The sequence below is a fragment of the Oenanthe melanoleuca genome, chromosome 9, assembly GCF_029582105.1.
Source record: "Oenanthe melanoleuca isolate GR-GAL-2019-014 chromosome 9, OMel1.0, whole genome shotgun sequence".
Taxonomy (NCBI): domain Eukaryota; kingdom Metazoa; phylum Chordata; class Aves; order Passeriformes; family Muscicapidae; genus Oenanthe; species Oenanthe melanoleuca.
In genome coordinates this window covers 6074003-6091361 of record NC_079343.1, presented here as the reverse complement: position 1 = coordinate 6091361, position 17359 = coordinate 6074003, and the positions used below count along the sequence as shown (strand labels likewise).

The window sequence follows — 17359 nt, the reverse complement described above, 5'->3', positions numbered from 1 at the left end:
ATTTAGCAGTGGGCAGTACTTCAAGTATTTACACAGCCAAGTCCCTTTCTGAAGAAATGCAAACATTAGGGCTTTTTACACCAGAACTGCTGTGCAGAAGAGGAAGTTTTATTAAGAAAACGTTGAACACTTCCCCCACTCATCCAAGTCAGGATGCTGAGCTTTGGGGATCACTACTATAATTTGTGAAAAATGCTATATTCAAAGACCTGAAATAAACCACAGACAAGACTGGAGATAACAATGCTTTATTTTTACATTTCAGCAACAGGAGAAATAATTGAAGATGAAATTATCTGCTTTGTTGTAAAGTATAAAAACATTTAATTATAAATATTTAGCTAAAAAAGCGTGATTTATAAAATATAATTTGTGAAGATATATACACAGTTTAATTGTTTAGCAATTCTTTCACCTGACATTAAAGAGTAGAGGTTTTTCTATTTCTTATTCCATGCTCACAGTTTAGTGCTCACAGTTTTAGAAGCAAAACAGACAAGTGAAAAGATGACTGGTGAATTTCGTTCTGGAAAAAAATTAACATTTTGCCACAAATTTGGGCAAGAACAGAGGCAGAATTTGAGCAAATCCATGTCTTGAGAGAGGTCTCTGAGGGAAGCTCCCCTGCCATGACTGACAGTGTTTATATCCAGACAAGCACTGGGCATCTCAACATTTGTGGGCAAGTTTCCTGTGTTTCCAAGAAAACATGGCTAATAGTATAATGCAAGCCCTCAAAATTCAGTTCAATTAAATGTGCTCACCTCCCTGCTCTCTGAGCAGCGGTTTCTCAGTATGCTGTGCTGGTGTCCTCTGTTGTGCCTCTAATGAAATCAAACAATGCCACCTTCATGATTCAGGCTATGAGCAAATTTCTAAATAGAAAACCCCAGTGTGCCATCCAACTGCACTGTCCAGCTGACAATACTCCCTAAAAACAGATACAGCTGCCTAAGCCTGGAAAATAACAGTGAAGCTATACAGTACACTAAATGTGATGGAATGTGAAAGAAGATAAATGGTCAGGCAACTCAGTTTTCTATTCCTTGTTTAAGAGAGCCAGCTTCTTCCCTTTGAAGTCTTGGGAAATCTCGCCTCTTATTGAAGGGTTTGTTACTATGGCACTTCAGAGAAGAGAAACTGGAAGACTCTTCAACATGCTGGGTGGCAGAAAATGCTACAGAAAATGACAGTGAATTTGATCCATGTCCCTAGTAATTATCTTTCTCTGTTCACAGTGTTTTCACGGTGCCTGTGGCACGGGGCTTTGAGGAACAAGAAAAGGGTGACAACACCCAACAGCAGTACAAACATACAGAAGTCAAGCTGTACTTTGTACACCCTGATTTACACGAGACCTCACTACTTGCCTGTAAGCAAGGAATTAATTAATACAGGATTAAGAGAAAAAGGATATATAGGAAAGTATGAAGTAGGCAAACATGACGCCTGTCAGTGCTCACCCGTGAGTTGCTACCTGCTGTTTCTACTTTAGGGTGATGTGCTTGTAACAGTTCAGAGCAAACAGCCTGTACACAGCTTCTACTATTCACATCATCATGAATGCATAGTAACTGCAAGAGTTGTGCCCTAAGGAGCTCAGGAGGATCTTCAGGAAAGGAAGGCTAGCAAAACTGTGATGAGTTTTAGGCAGGATCCAAGCAGTTCTGTCCAGGCAGAGCCCTGATCTGGGAAACGTACCAAGTCATGTGCAATTTCAGAGTGCATATTGGCTGGCTGTTTACTGGGTAAATGCAGACTTTAACTCCCTGAAAGCTGCTCGGCGGTGCTTCCTTTCCTCCTCTTCCCGCTTCCGCTCATCCTGCTCAGCTTTTATCTCTGCTTCAAACTTACTGGCTGAGGAGAGGGCTTGAGCCTTTATGAGACAGAAAATAAACAAGTGTCAAGCCTTGCACCAGAGGGAGAGCCAAAGCCTGAGCTACTCCCAGATGAGCAACACAGAACTGCTTGCTGCACCTCCCAGTGCTTGCTGGAATCCTCTGTCAGGACAGTTCAAGTATTAATTACACTGCAGTGCCTGGGTATTTACACCCAATACCTGTTACTTGCCTTGACTTTAACATCAGCAAAAGAAAGGTCACTTACTAATAAGTCACTAACAAGTGACCAAAACACAAGGCTGTCAGTATTGGGTCACATGCATTATTTCCATAAGCAGGCAGCAGTGCATAGGTTGTGAGTATGCAGTGGGAGAAACTACTGCAGAAAACACTCTGAATCCCAGCCAAATCTGAGAACATCATACTACACCATGGATAATCTGCAGATCAAAGAGACATTGTTTACTTGCTGGCTATTTTTCCAGCTTTCATCTCAGTACATCTGCTGTGCAATAGCTGTGTTAGGCTCTTGGGAAAAAAACTTCTTATATAAACAAGCAGGATTATTTTCTCTCCAAGAGAGCTTTCAGAAAGGGTGCTTTGTCAGCTTCAGATGGTGTACAGCTCTTTCTGCCAACCCCAGGACCCTGTAGAATGATTTTGATTCCAAAGGTTACCGAGAAAGATGTCTGAAATCCTATACTCCAAAACATGCCGTTCACCACTGAACTCCAAGTGTTCTGGATGAGTGAGGTTTTGCAAAACTCTGTCCCTATCGCATCAGTTTTCAGGACACTTATGTCTTTAAAAGAGGTCAGCCACGTAGACCCAGCCACAGGGACACAGGTCAGCCAGTCAGCTCTACCAGGGTAAGACCCAGAACAGACTATGAATTACATTGCTCTGGTGTGTTGACTGAGCCACAGAAAGTGTCGAGTTATAGCCCAACAAAATTTGAAAGGAAAATCAGCTACAGCTGAGTAGCTGAGCTTCAGCTACAGCTCAATTTTTTCATATTCCTCTGTGCCTCACCATACCTTAGCTTCAAAGAAGTTCTTGGCTCCTTTGACTCCTTCAATGGACACATCTATCTCCGAGAGCTTTGCAAGAGTCAACAGGCCACTGTCCTCCTCGAGTTCCCCAGCTGCAGCTTTATGGAAAATCAACAGGAACTAGCAAGACAGAGAAGAAACATTCAGGTTTTTCACTGTGGCTCAAACAACTTAAAATACAAACAGCACTATCACCTGGAGAGGGATGGAATTCACATTTCAGAGCAAAGGAAACCAGGTCTATATAAACCAAGTGGCACCAAGGAACTTGTGCTCCAGTACATAGTCCTGTAACAGACTAAAAGCAGCAGGAATCTCACAGGAAAAGAAGGTTTCCCAAGAGTCAGAGCCCTGGTAAAGCATAGTTCCTACCAAGCCTGGGCTGCTATGTGGCCAGAGGAAGGAGGACACCTCTGCACTTGTCCAGTACAACCATTGGGCAGAATCAGATATAGCTCTTTATGTCCCCACACCCTAATGGTGTATTCACAAGCCCTCCACCAACTTCCCCAGTGTTCTAGGGACTCAGGTCACATCTCATGACAATGAAAGCAGGACAAACACAGCTCTGGTTCACCTTAGGCTCTCTGAACCAAGGTGACAGTGCAGTCCTTTTAGAGAGAACAGCAGCCCAGGTGTGTGCATGCCCTTGTGACAGAGTGGCTTGAACAAGTGTCCACAGAGCAAGTTGGTGTGAAACTTGTCCTGCACTGGACCACAGCCATTTAACAAATTCAGAGTCACTGCAGCAGAGTGTCTATTGGGAAGTGAATTGCAAAGGGAAACAAACAAAAAAAGAGTTGTATCTCTTTCCACAAATGCATATTTTTTATTTTAACAGAAGGAATAAAACCTGCCTGCTTAAAAATAAAGATTTCTGTACCACCACATTTCTGCACCTGCCAACCAAACTTCCAGGTGAAGATGTGGAAGTTCTAGGCGTACTTGCAGAGGTCCTGTAACTCCCTGCTATTCTTGGCAACCCCAGGAGGTGTCTCAGTGATTGGAACAGCGCAGAGAGAACAGACAAGGTCAAACCACTCGGGTACAAAAGGAGCACAAGCAACAAAGCTGCACCAATGCAGTGCTTCAGGTCAGGCTGCTGCAGGTACCAGGTAGGGCTGCCCTGAAATCCCTTTGCACAGGAACATCAAATATCTCTGGTGCTGTGCTCCTCTGACTGCCAGGCTGAGGCTGATGTTTCCTACGGAGAGCCCGAGCTGTCCCAGAGGAGGGCAGCAGAGTCCCAGCATCCACACTGAGCCAGCCCTGCTGCAAGTTGCTTGCAGAAGCTGGTGGGAATGCAAGAGTTTGGGAAGGCCTCCCATGAGGAAGGGTGTGGAGATGACAGCAGCACTGGCTGCCCTCTCACACAGGCGGCTCACCAGGCACTGCTCCATGCAACAGTCTCTTAACCTGTGAGTGCTCAGACAGGGCAAGCTGAAAGCAGGCAGGGCTTGGCAAGGGAACTTTTCCTTCCCCAAACACACTGTAATTGGTTGATCCTGGCTGGATGCTAGGCTACCCAAGCCACTTTATCACTCCTCATCTGGATAGGGGAGAGAAAATATCACAAAAGTTCATGAATTCTAAGGGCCTGGAAAGATTATTCACCAAAATACTGTCATAGACAAAAAAGGCTCAGTTTGGGGATATTAACTGAATTTACTACTAAAAAAATTAGAGCAAGATAATGAGAAGTAAAAAAAAAAAAAAACCAAAACAACAACAACAACAAAAAAAGAAACCCAAAAAAAAACCTTAAAGACACCTTCCCCTCACCCCTCCCTCCTTGCCAGCTCTACCTTCTCTCTCCAGCAGCACAGGGAGATAGGGAATGGGGGTTATGGTGAGTTCTTCACAGGTTGTTCCTGCCACTGTGCAAGGAGAGGAGTCCTTCCCCTGCTCCAGCATGAGCTCCTCAATCCACAACCTGCAGGTCTCTGCCAGGACCCTGCTCCAGCATGGATTCATATCTTCCTTTCAGGTAACCACCTGCTCTGGCATGAGTATCTTCCATGGGCTGCAAGTGGATTTCTGCATACCCATGGACCTCCACAGGCTGCAGGAGGACAGCCTGTTTCACTATGGGCTACAGGGGAACCCCAGCTCCAGCACCTTGATCACCTCCTGCCCTTCCCTTTCCACTAACCTGGGTGTCTGCAAATCTGTTCCTCTCACATATTTTCACTCCTCTCTTCTCTGCCCATAATTACCTCTTCACGGTAACTTTTTAACCCTCTTAAATACGTTAACACAGAGGTATTACTATCATTCCTGATTGGCTCGCCTTAGTCAGGGCGAGTCTGTCCTGGACCCAGATGGCTTTGGCTTACCAGGCATGGGGGAAGATTCTAACAGCTTCTCACACTCCTTGTAGACCCCCTGATATGAAAACCTGGCCATGCAAACCCAAAACACACATGTAAGAAATAAATGGTTCACTGCTGACAAAGCATCCTGCTTGGAAAGAAACCAAATCCTCCCCAAGACATCCTCTCCCTCTGCCCAGATCCACTGGGCTCTGATTAGTTCCTCTTTGCCACCACCAGGCACTGTGACACAGAGGGCTAGCAGCTAGGCTGGAATTAGTCATGCTTCCTCCTGCTCCACCCTGAAAGTCCCACTTCCTGGCATTGGAAAGAGCAGTGGAGGCAGCACAATCCTGAGGTCTGATACAGCTGTCACTTGGGGAGGGACTGGGTCATGAGTACAAGTGAGCATGAATCATCCTGAAACTAAGGGATGGCGTAGCAATTGTCTAGAAGAGTACAGGCTGCTGTGACCACACAGAGTGGGTTGAGTTAAAGGAAACTTGGGACTAAGACATGATTAGGGTGGACAGAGAATAATGTCAGTTACAAGGATTCAGCAAGGTGGACTATGGGGCATCATGCTGGTTCCCACAGGAGTTCAGCAGCAATCATATCAGCACACAGCCCACCTTACCTTGAGGTATTGGTCCTTACTAACTAGAGAACACCAGCAATCTGCATTCAGCTCCCATTTCCAGCTTGTGTAACACCCTTGCTGGGCCCAGGACACACCATATGCAGCTAAATCTCAAGGAAATGTCAACAGAGAAGCAAAAGTGAATAATGTAGGTAAGTATCTTTCAAAGCTCTGCTATCAAAGAGGACAACATGACCCACACTTTCCAACCACTAACATGGTAAATTCTATCTGCTCTCACATTCTTCATGATCCAAGACCTACCCCCACAGAGCTAAGCAGGGCATCATGCAAGGAAAGGTGTGGGGCAGACAGGCAGCAGCCTTGCAACAACAGCTTGCCAGAAAAGTAGCACTATGTAAGGATGTGGTTTGCACCAACCCTGGTAGGAAACACATCATGTGGGTCAACATTTCAGCTGGTGAGGGTGTAAAGGGCAGTGGGTGGATTTCTGTGGGTTCTAGGTAGCAGCTCTAATTACACATTACTATCACAGCAATTAGCTCCGGTTTCCTGTGGTAATGATGGAACTAGAGAGTCAAAGGTGTAGGGCTTTTTCCACCACTATGCCTAATCTTTTTAAGCCTAAATTTCATTGCTTGAGTCACAGCAGGAGTTGTGTACAGTTAATTGTTAATGTATTGGTGGACATTCAAAGGTCGATGGTAGAAGGCAGCTTTGCTAACAGGGCCTGTGGTTTGTCAGCAGCCTGCTTGCCAAGCAACAGCTTATCTGAGATGAGAGGACACTACTCAAAGCAGTAGAAAAAGGTGATCTATTACAAGTCAAAGAGGTCTCTGGCCAGGCCACAAGAAGAGTATGTTCACACAGGTATGCCAGGACTTGGTATTCTCTGGATAGGCAGAGAGGAGCCCTGCAGTACTACAGTTGCACCCTACTGACTTCAGACACTCATTTAAACCAGGATTCTCCTGGTATTATCTGAATGACCCAAGTCAGCTTAGTCTCCCTCCACATACTTGCTTGTCACCACCAATGAGAAGCAGAATGTTTCAGGCCTATGGGATTGTTTAGGCCTCCTCACCCACCAGGGAACTTGCTTCCCTGTCAGCCCTCTGCCTGAACACAGCAGCTGGACAGGGCACACCTGCAGCAAGGCAAGAAGCATCCTGCTCCTCTACTATAGGAAGCTTTGGTTGTCTGCCAAAGCTGCTGTGCAATTTGTCCCCAGACTGGTGTCTGCCAGTGATGCTCCCTCATTCCAACCCATGGACCACTCAAGCTCACAGTTGCACGACCATTGTTTTCCCTTCTGGCAGACACTTGAACAGCACCAGCTGCCATGTGCCACATGCCAGGGGCTGGCAGCACAGGCACCCCTGCAGTAGGCTGTGCTCCAAACAGGTGGCAGCAGGAGAGGAGCTGCTCTCTGCTACTTGTGCCATGCCACTGATGCTAGGGGATCACAGTACCTTTCAGGGCCTTGAGGATAAAAGTATTTTTCTTCCATGGGAGACAGCCCCTGCAAAAAGCCCGTAGGCTCTCCCCAGTTCTTCACCTGGAATGAAGGGTGGCCCAGAATGCACATGGACAGAGAGCTCCTCAGCCTATGAAGTGATTTGGCAATCAGTGACCTGGGGCCATGGGCATGGTGCTTTTCCTGCTCCACTGGATTCTTTGCTACCTCCAGTTTACCTTTGACCAGGCAGCAGGGAACTCAGGGACAGGCTCTCACTTCCTAGATTTCCATATCCTCCCCCCTTTCTTGTAACCCAAGTCTATGGCCTCTGTCTTTTCCTGCTGCCCTCTTGCAGTGAAATAAATCCAACAAAGCCCTTTGGGCACAAAATCAGAGGAAGATGGTGTGATGTGCCAGTGCAGAGATGTAGTGCACTACATCTGTGAGTGACAGTCACCCCTCATCCCCAACCATCCCAGTCAGTCACAGGCCTTGGGTGCTCATCCTCCCTCCCAGCACTGCCAAAGCTCTCAAACTTCCACAATGAAGAGCTCGAGGTTCTGAGCCCTACCCTGGAAGAGGCCTGGTGAGAGCATCATGCCTGCAGAAACAAGGGAGGCCAGCTGCCCAGGGCCCACTGCAGGCATCACACGGGACAAAGGAAGCAGCACAGCCCTCAAAACCAGTGCAGGACATAAGCGGTGCTGCCCCTCCTCTTGCTATCTAAGGGGCTGTGGGTTAATTCAGAAAACCACAGTGTAACATTTGCTTGTGACTGAGCCAGCTATCAAAGTCTGAGAGGAGGAGATGGTGTAACAGGACCTTTTGGTATCTGGGTTCCCCCTTCCTGCTGAGATGATTTGGGTAACCCACAGTGCATGCAGGTCACTCCTCAAGTTTCCTCTCTTCCTCTGCCTGTCAGAGGATCCTGGCCTGTCCTCCCAGCTGTCACAATACAGTGGTAAGACACACCTGTTTGAGCTGTGTCCCTGCTGAGCCAGCGTGCAGTACCAATTTATTCCCTACTGTAGGAAGGTGACCACCCCTCATAAAGCTTGCCATGGCTGGTCATTGCATGATGCAGAGAAGGTCCCAATACAAACTGGAAGAGAGTCTTTCGTGCCCCATGAGATGAGCTGCTCCAAGCAGAGCTCCTGCACTGCACCTGAAATGAGGCCTCAGCTGCTGTACCACAGAAGCCAAGCAACAAGACTTGGAAACTGAAGGGGCACAACTTCCTCCAGCTACAACAGGGAGCTCAGTGAACACTCCCAGCAGCTGCAACAGGGCTCAAATGTTCTCCCAAAGCAAGCAGGGAGGTTGGAGAGCTTTGGCATCAGGTACCATGACTGCCACGTGGAGATGGAGGTTAACAGTGCTCCACACCCTTGCCATGGGGAAGCTCACCGGCTTCTCCACTGCACCCCACTACTGGAAAAACACAGGGGAGAGGGCTACCTACAGCCCACAGAATACAGGACCCAGCTGCCCCCATTTCAACCCCACAGCCACATCCCTGTCTGTTACTGCAGCCACCCTCACCTCACGGAAGCTGAGCTTTCCATCAAAGTCTTCATCCACCTCCTTGATCATGTTCTTCAGCCCCAGGTGGGTCTGTGGGGCTCCCAGCTTTTCCATCATGAGCTTCAGCTCCATCAGGTCGATATATCCATCCCGTCCTGAGTCATACCTGCAGGGTGCAAAGGGGAAGTGGTCAACCATCATCATCCCCCTCTCATCTCCCCAGAAGAGGAACCATGCACATGGATAAAGTCACTGTATGGTTCAAAGCTCATGGGAGAGGGGAAGCTGCATTACACAGCCAGTGCTGAGATATATTAAGCTCAGGGAAGTAGCTGTCAGCTTTCAGAGCTGTCTCACCAAAGAGAGAAGTACTCTGGGGAGCTGAGACCAAACAACCCACACAGAAGGAGCATGGAGGAATTCAGCTTATCTCAGTGGGATTTCCATTTCACTCACTTGCCTGTCCAGCACAAAGGCAACTCACACGCAGTTTACACCATGCACCAACATAGTGAGGAAAAGGCATGCAGAGTCAGCTGCTGCCAGGTTTACTGCTAGTTTCAAGGAGAAACAGGGAGCAGAAACCAAGGAGAACCTCTTGGCAGAAAGCAATCTTTCTTTGTAAGCAAAACTCTCCTCCCTCTAGCTGTTAAGTTCCTTCCTCTCCAAAACGCTTTTGTACTACAAGCATCGTGCTTCAGGGCAGCTGTTTAATTCCCTAGGCAGAGCACAGCAATCCTAGCCAGGGCTGTGGTACCAGGGCTGCACCACAGGGCCAGGCTGGCAGAGGAAACCAGTGCCCACCTCCAGGAGCAAGACTAGAGTGGGACCACGGAGCACCAAGGACTGCAAGTACTCTTCAGAGGAGAGCACCCGTGCAAGGGGAAAAGTGCTTTAGGGATGGGGAGGCAGCGAGTGATCTGCTGTGCACAGGCTGGGACTGTGCAGCAACTCCTCTCAACATCTGCTGTGGGTGTGGGTAAAGCATCCGGCCCATCCAGCAACCAGGCTTCACACCCACTAGGGCTATCACCGGCTTTCAAAGTCCAAAAGCTGCAGGGATGGGCACTCTTATCAGCTGCTCAACAGCCCTCTTTCATCCTGGTCTTGCCATCAGGATTCAGCACAGAGCTAGGACTTCACAGGGTCTCCCAAGCTGGCCTCAGCCTTGGTACACAGCCTCTCACCATCTCAACCCTGACAGAGTTAAATCCTTTCAACCATTCAGAAGGAAACCCTACACACAGTGCTGAAGCTTACCAGTGGGCAGGAGCCAGTCAAATCCTCCCACCCATCATCTTTCATTGACTGTTAGCTCTCTTCTAAAGAAATGAGGGCTGTAGCCATTCCAGACAGAGGTCTGCACAGTTGTGGTTACCCTGGAAGAAAGCCCTTTCCAGCTGAAAAACCTCACAGCTACAGAGGAAGCTGTGGCAAAGGAAGGCACGAACAAAGCCACCAGCCCCAAACTGTGTACAGGCATAAGCAGAGCAAGGCAGACCTGCAGCCAAAATCTCTGCCCCTGCTTTCATGAGCACAGGCACAGCATGCTTTTCCCCCAAAATAGGGGGGCCTTCATGACTTTCCACAGAGTCCCACCACCCATACAACTATTTCTGGTATTTTGTGGCTCTTAGTTTCCAAGGGTCCCAGGACTAAAGAGACTCCCAATGACAGGGACATAACTGCCAGTCTAGGACAGCACGGAACCCCTGTTACTAATCTGCCTGCACGCTCTGTACTCAGCAAACCCATGAACCCACCAGGTTGGACTGCTTTCTCAAACACTAGGAAAGAAATCTCCATCAGAGCAGAAACCATGTCACAGCCCTGGGATGTCACAGGGAATAAGTGCAGCAGGTTCTTCACAGCAAGGAAGGTGTCAGTTAATTAAGGAACATTCACAGCATTACCCAGCCCAGTGTTGAGATGCACTTCCAAGATATCATATAAGCATAGTAAGTGCAATATTTAATTGTCAATTCGCTTTTATTTCAAGTTTGGGAGAAAGGGTGCAGAGCTGTCACTATTAGAGACACAGTCCCTTTGATTAGTCACAGCAGCAAAATGTGCAGTGGAAAAGAGGCACCTGGGGTTGCATTTTTCAGGAGCCCAGCAGGCTCATGCTACCCTTTGGCTGGGTGCAGAAATAATAACAAGGTCCCCTCCAAGAGCTGCTCATATGGGGTTGGGACACTGCCCAGCCCCACACGCAAGCTCTGGGTCACAGAGATGAAGGCAAAAGTAGGGCACAAGCCCAGCTGTGCTCATCTCACCCTCCTCTTATGACACTACCTGCAGGTAAACACTGGTCCAATGGGCCAGTATGCTGCCCTGAAAGGGTTAAGCATGGGGCACAGCTTCAGGGCTCATCCCTGCAGAGAGGCAGGACAAAGCCAGGATTGTGAGAAATGGGGTCTTGCCAACAGCAGGCCTGGCAGAGAAGCACTCTGTACCAGCCACACAATGGGTGTTGAGCATGCTGGGCCAGAATACAGCTGGTGCTGAGAAGCACCCAGAAATCAGGTTACCAGTCCCCTGCACTCAAGGACAGCCAGACAGAGGGGCACTGAAACCCAACGGCAGCACCCTGCAAACTGCTATATTCCCTCCCTGCCCCCTCACCTCCTAAAGCGGACAAACTATTTTAGGACCTGGGTACAGCTACCCAGCTGCTGCGCAGCCAGACTATTTAGGGAGAGGCATATTTATAATAGGGCACAAGAAACAGCACAATTCACTCCTCACCACCCCCCTCAACAGACCACAGGTATTCAACACTGTGGGGCACAACACAGACTGCACCTTGCTGGTAAGTTGATGCTGCTAGGACACCTTAGTCCTACAGAAAACGCCACAGAGATCATAAAACTCCCCTGTCTGCCTTTTGAGAGCCCCCTTTCAGGGCCCTGGGCTCAGCCAGCCCCAGATGCCTCTCACACACAGCTGCCTGCAGCACAGCACTGCCCTGGTGATGGACAGCCATCACCTTCACAGGCAGAGCTGGAAGAGGGCACCCGGGCAAATTAAACAAATCCCAGCATCTGGGGTGGAGCACCCAACCTGCACTCCTGGAGTGGCACACAACACTCAAGTGCCTGGCAAGCCCCACCATCACTCACTGTCCTGCTGTGACACCAGAGCTTTGCTTCCTTCAGGCTCAAAGCTCCCCGGGGCAAGAGCCAAGCCTCACCCAAGTGATGTGCAGGCATTACAGACAGAGGAGAATTGTGCCAACAATTGTGACAATTCTCATGTCACAGGAAGGCCACTCCAGCAGCAGGCTGGTGCCATGGCTACAGCAGATCCCACCTGTGACAGCTGGGATGCTGCAGGCAGGTGAGCCCTGTGGCTGCTGTGATAAAGCTTTGCCACACTGCTGCCACAGCAGTGTTCCTGGCAGCAAATGAGACTCAGCAGTGGCTGCCAAAATCTGCTGCAACAGGGATGCACCCAGATTCCCACACTAGCTCACTTCCACCTGGACTGCAGAATATGCCTGGCTGCTGAAGCACTGGGAGAGGAAAGCAGGAGACAAAATAAGGGGGAAGGAGGTAATATTTGCTGAACAGACTTGCTTAAGAGCACAAAGTCTGTTACCCACAATTACTGCCCAAGTACAAGCATTGCACTGGTGTTACACAGGTGCTACAGGGTACACAGCAGAAAAAAGAGGGATCAGGAAGGGAGGAAAAAGGAGATGCCAAGGACTGCATCACCTCTAGTGACTCTGCAGTCACATTTCAGCTGCCTCTAAAACTTAACAAAAAAAAAAAAGGACAACTGCATGAGAAATCACATCCTGAAGGATCAAAGAGCAGTTTCTAAACATGTACATTTCTTGCGAAAAGCTGGAATGAAAACCTGCCCTCCCTGTACATGTTTGCTGCACCTTACCTTGCTTCACATACTATGGGCACCTGTACTTTGATCTGCAGGTCCTGTATGCTGCAATGGCCTAATCGAGGCTTTGAAATAAAGCAGTTGGAATAATGGTGCTGAAGCAATAATCTCCTCTTAAATATTTCAAATCCTAAGTAGCACTTTATTCCCCCTGAGCATTGTGTTTCACCTTACATGGAGCAGGTGGTGCTGATCTCTGCTCCCTGATATCCAGTGATAGGATGAATGGGAATGGTTCAAAACTGCCTCAGAGAGGATCAAACTGGACCTGAAGAAGCCTTTCTTTCAGCGTGAGAGTTGTCAGACCCTGAAACAGGCTTCCTAGAAAGGTGATCAGTGCCCCAAGCCTGTCAGTGTTTAAGAATGCCCTTAATAACAAGCTGTAACTTTTGGTCAACCCTGAAGCAATCAGGCAGCTGAACTAGATGGGATCATTGATGGTTCATTTCAAATTAAACATTCTATTATATTGCCAAGAGCTTTGGAAACAATTCCTTCATACCAGGGTGGAGACAGGAACAGACTTCTCGACCACATGCAGCTTCATCCTCCCCAGCCCAGGCAGAAGAAGCTCTCCTGCTCTTGGAGGAACATGAGGGCACGATGAAAGTCTCCTCCACTGCGATCTTCTCCAAGATGTCAGTCAAGACCTGCAGACCCAGGCTGAGTCCCCATGGGAATACCCTCCCTGCCCACTGGAAGTCCACAGACAGCTGGTCACATAAGGCACACGACAGCTCTGGAGAGAGCAGGTCTGCTGCAGCATGTCAGACAAGGCTGAGGCACCTAGCAAAGGGGCTCCTAAGCGGCTCCAGGAGGGCAAGGGGACATCACAGCCTCTCCAGCCAGATGAAAGGCACTTATGCAATGTGTAGGCAACACATGGAATTCCCTAGACATAAAAAGCAATAGCAAGACTAGAATTTCTCCACTCCCTCACACCCCACAGATGAAGCTGCTGTCTGTTTTCCTCCCCCTTACATTTCTTATAAAGGTCATTCCTTCCAGGCAGAGCCTCACTGTCCAGCTTTCACACGCCCCTCTGCCATTTTCCTGGACAAAGATGGCATCAAGGGGAACTGTGAGAGTGCAGAGGCCCTGAGAGTTCACTTAGACAACTCAGGAAAGAGAGGTTATCGTGGTTACCACAGTCCTCACATATCGTCAGAATAGGCAGCTAATTAGGTCATATTATAATTAATCTGAGCTGTAGAGACTTCCTGGTTTCTACAAAAAAAAAAAAATACCCACCCTGAGAGCTGCTTGCACCCAGCACTTGAGCAGATACCTGCACCTCATCTCCATTGGAATGGGGCCAAAAAGGAGAGATGCTGACAAGAGAAGGCTTGGACAAGAGAGGGGGAAAAGGAAGCCCAACTGTGGCAGCCAGAGCAAAGAGCATTATTTCTGCTTTGGAAGGATGCTCCTGGCATAGCTAGCAGCACACAGCGCTGAATTGAGCCCTATATTTTGGGAAGTCCCAGTTTCAGATGAGTTCTTTGCTTCCACCCTGGCAGTCACAGCCACCATCCATATTATGGGATGCCCTGACAGGCATTCAGGGCAGCCACTATCAACAGAGCATCTTTGCAGCTGGAGCACCATGACCCAGCCCAAATCATGCACAGAACCACAGATTTAAAAGCCCCACTAAACTGATAAGAAACATTTCTTGGATGGGAAGTTTCATAATGGAAACCTGGCATCCCATGGCAATGAGAAGATACTAAAGGAAAAAAATAAGCCTTTGAGAGAGTGATGTAAGAAAGACCCTGCGTTGTAGTGGCCAGGGCCAATAAGCCATACAGAGAATTAAAGCTTTAATCACATTAACTCAAGCTCTGACTGACAGGAATTAAGGGGAACATTTCCTCTCCTCATGGAGCACGTGATATCAGCCAATAGTTGACACAGGTCGCTGGCAGCAGATGGACTAAAGACCAGATCCTCTGCCACTGCAAACCTCAGGTGTCTGTAACAGTGAACACCAGGACAGGGTTTTCTGGCTGCCTGTCCAGGAAACACAACAGGGGAGTATGCAGCCCACCTTCTTCCCGCTTTGCCATTAGCAGTTCTCACAGGGTATGAAATGCTTTCCAGCTACATTGACCAGCTGATTAGCATTCAACTGTAAAGCCTAGCTTTTCCTGCTTACAAGGCTGGTGTTTAATGAGCTCATTGTCGAAAAATTAGGCTACAATTCAGGTCTTCCACTTTTTATTTCCCAAAACCACCGCCATTCCTTTCCTCTTCCCTATTGAGGCACTGCCGCTGCCCAGTCCAGGCTGTCATCCACAGCTTTCAGGCCTTGACTGTATTGTTTGTCCTCCAGTCCTCACAGCACCATGTCTCAGCCTTCCATACAGTGGGATCCCCTTTAAGTACAGTCAAAAGGGACACAGGAGAGAGTGGAGCAGCAGTCCCGCCCGGACCACCTCGCTTCCCGCACCAGCTGCCAACACAACGCTGCCTGTGCAACAAAGAACTCCAAACCCCAGTAAGCTCACAAAAGCCCATTGCCTGGTCTCCTGTGGCAACAGCCTGGCTGGGACAGGCAACAACATCCCGCAGCGCTGGGAGCTGACAGCATTCAACCAGCTCTTGATCCCCTCACAACAAGCCAGGGTGCCCACAGCAGATTTCAGCTAGGAGCACAATGATCTAACAAGTTACAAATCTCACTTCAGTCACCTCCATAAGGTGAAATACATCTTCACACCTGGCTCTGTGGTTCTGCCACCTAGCAGCAGTTCCCTTGCAGTCCAGCAGCCTGGTGTGGGGTGAGAGGACATTGGTCTCCAGGAGCCCATGAGTCTGTGGTGCTGCAGGGAAACCTGAGCGCAGACAAAGGTACCCAGACACAGTCTGACTGCAGGAGCCAGGACAGGGTCTGGCTGAGAGAAAAGGGCAGGACTGTGGTCCCGGGGAAGGCCAAGCTTTTCTGCTTACAGAAGCAGCTCTCCCTGTTACTAGCAGCAGCTTGACTTCAACACAAACCTTCCTGCTGGGAGGGGAATCCCATCCCAGCCCCCACAAAGGGGGTAGTAAGAGGAAGCTGTGCTCAGCTTTTGCTTGGGTGCGCGGGAGGGGGCACCAAGCCTGGCACACAGGACTGTGCGCGGAGCTGAGACACTGCCAGACAGAGCCAGTAGGACTGGCGGGGGTGTTCAGGGCCGCAGCTGTTTCGGGAAAATGCCCAGCGCCTCTGCCGGGCACCGGGACACAGACTCACCCGGTGCCCCAGGGTGTGGGGCAGAAGAGTGCCTGTGCTCTCCCTTCGTCCCACGAAGCCATTGCTCCTGGGTGCCACCAGAAATAGCCACCATGCCAATCCCAGGCAAAACAGTGGTTGTGAGTAAACGCAGGGCTGAGCCCCAGGAAAACTCTATAAGCCCCCCACTCCCGGCAAAGCACAGGGACAATCTGGGGATCAGATGGCGCTGGGAACGCGCTGCGGCTTCCTCCAGCCCGACCGCAAAACCGGAGAAATGCGAGCATGCCGCCGAGAGCGGGCAACCCGTTCTCCAGATGTGCCCCCGGGGGCCGGAGCCGGGAGCGGCTGCGGGAGAAGGCAGCGCCCCAGCCCCGGAGCCCACGGGCCGGGCAGCGAGCCCCTCGCCCCGCTCCCGCCCTACTCACAGGCGGAACATGCGCTCCATGTCCTTGATCTGCCGGCGGCTGAACTCCTTGAACTCGGTGTAGGGGTTGAAGACGGCGGCCCGCCGGGGCTGCGCCGCGCCCTCGTTTATGTCCTGCCGCCGGCACAGCTTAGCGCTCAGCTCGGCATCCGCACTGGCCGTCAAGCAGCTCCGCTCCTCCACCTCCCCGGCTGCCGCCGCGCCCTTGACCACCTCCGCCTCGCCCTCCGCCGCTTCCCCGCTCTCCTCCAGCTGCAGCCGCCGCTGCAGCTTCTGCGCCAGCTCCTGCGAGGCCATGGCCCGGCGCTCCCGCCGGATAGCAGCGGTACCACCCGCCTCGACCCTGCTCCACTCCGGCCAGGGCCGCCTACCCCGGTACGCAACTTTATTCCCTCACTTGGAGGGAGCGGGGCGGGACGGGGCGGGACGAAGCGGAGGGAGGCCGGGACAGGGCGGGCACTTAAGGAGGCACGGCGGGGTGGGGGCTGTCTATAGTACATGCCGAGGTCCCTCCAGGCTGGCCTCTCATGTGTATGCTCTCCCACACAGCAGCCACCCCCACGCCAGTAACCCACACAGACTGTCTACCCACATCCTCATGCAGGGAACCTCCCACTCCATGGTCACTCTCCGACGCATCCCTCCACCAATAGGGCTTTCCCAGGTCCCCCCTGCACCCCACAGCAGGGTGCTGCACTGGCCCTGGGATGCACAGACCACGTACACTACTTGTAGTGAACACAACACTGTCTGCTCCGCTCCGTTCCGGGGGGGGGGCGAGACGAGCCCCGAGCCCAACCGGGAGCCCCCCGAGCCCGGGGAGAGCAGCGGGACCCCATCGGCTCACCAGGCGCTGCAGGGACGACGGAGATCAAGCTTACCCTGCACCAGGGCAGAGGGACCCCTTAAGCCCCTCTATGCGCCTCCCTTCTCTTACCTCCTTGGTCTAAAATTAGCCCAGGACAAAGCTCAGCTCAGGCCTGGATTCCCTGTCCTTCCCCAGAGAACATGGGCAGCAGGCGGCCTCTT

The 17359-nt window shown here is 50.4% G+C and overlaps 1 protein-coding gene across 1 annotated transcript; it reads right to left on the bottom strand.

The window, feature by feature from the left end:
* Nucleotides 1-93: 93 nt before the first annotated feature.
* Nucleotides 94-16748, bottom strand: EFHD1 (EF-hand domain family member D1). Its single transcript, XM_056498833.1, has 4 exons — nucleotides 16332-16748; nucleotides 8808-8955; nucleotides 2879-3013; nucleotides 94-1876 (listed from the first exon to the last, which is right to left on the bottom strand). Exons 1-4 carry the CDS (start codon nucleotides 16625-16627, stop codon nucleotides 1742-1744), a joined length of 714 nt encoding a protein of 237 aa, XP_056354808.1. The 5' UTR covers nucleotides 16628-16748; the 3' UTR covers nucleotides 94-1741.
* Nucleotides 16749-17359: the final 611 nt, after the last annotated feature.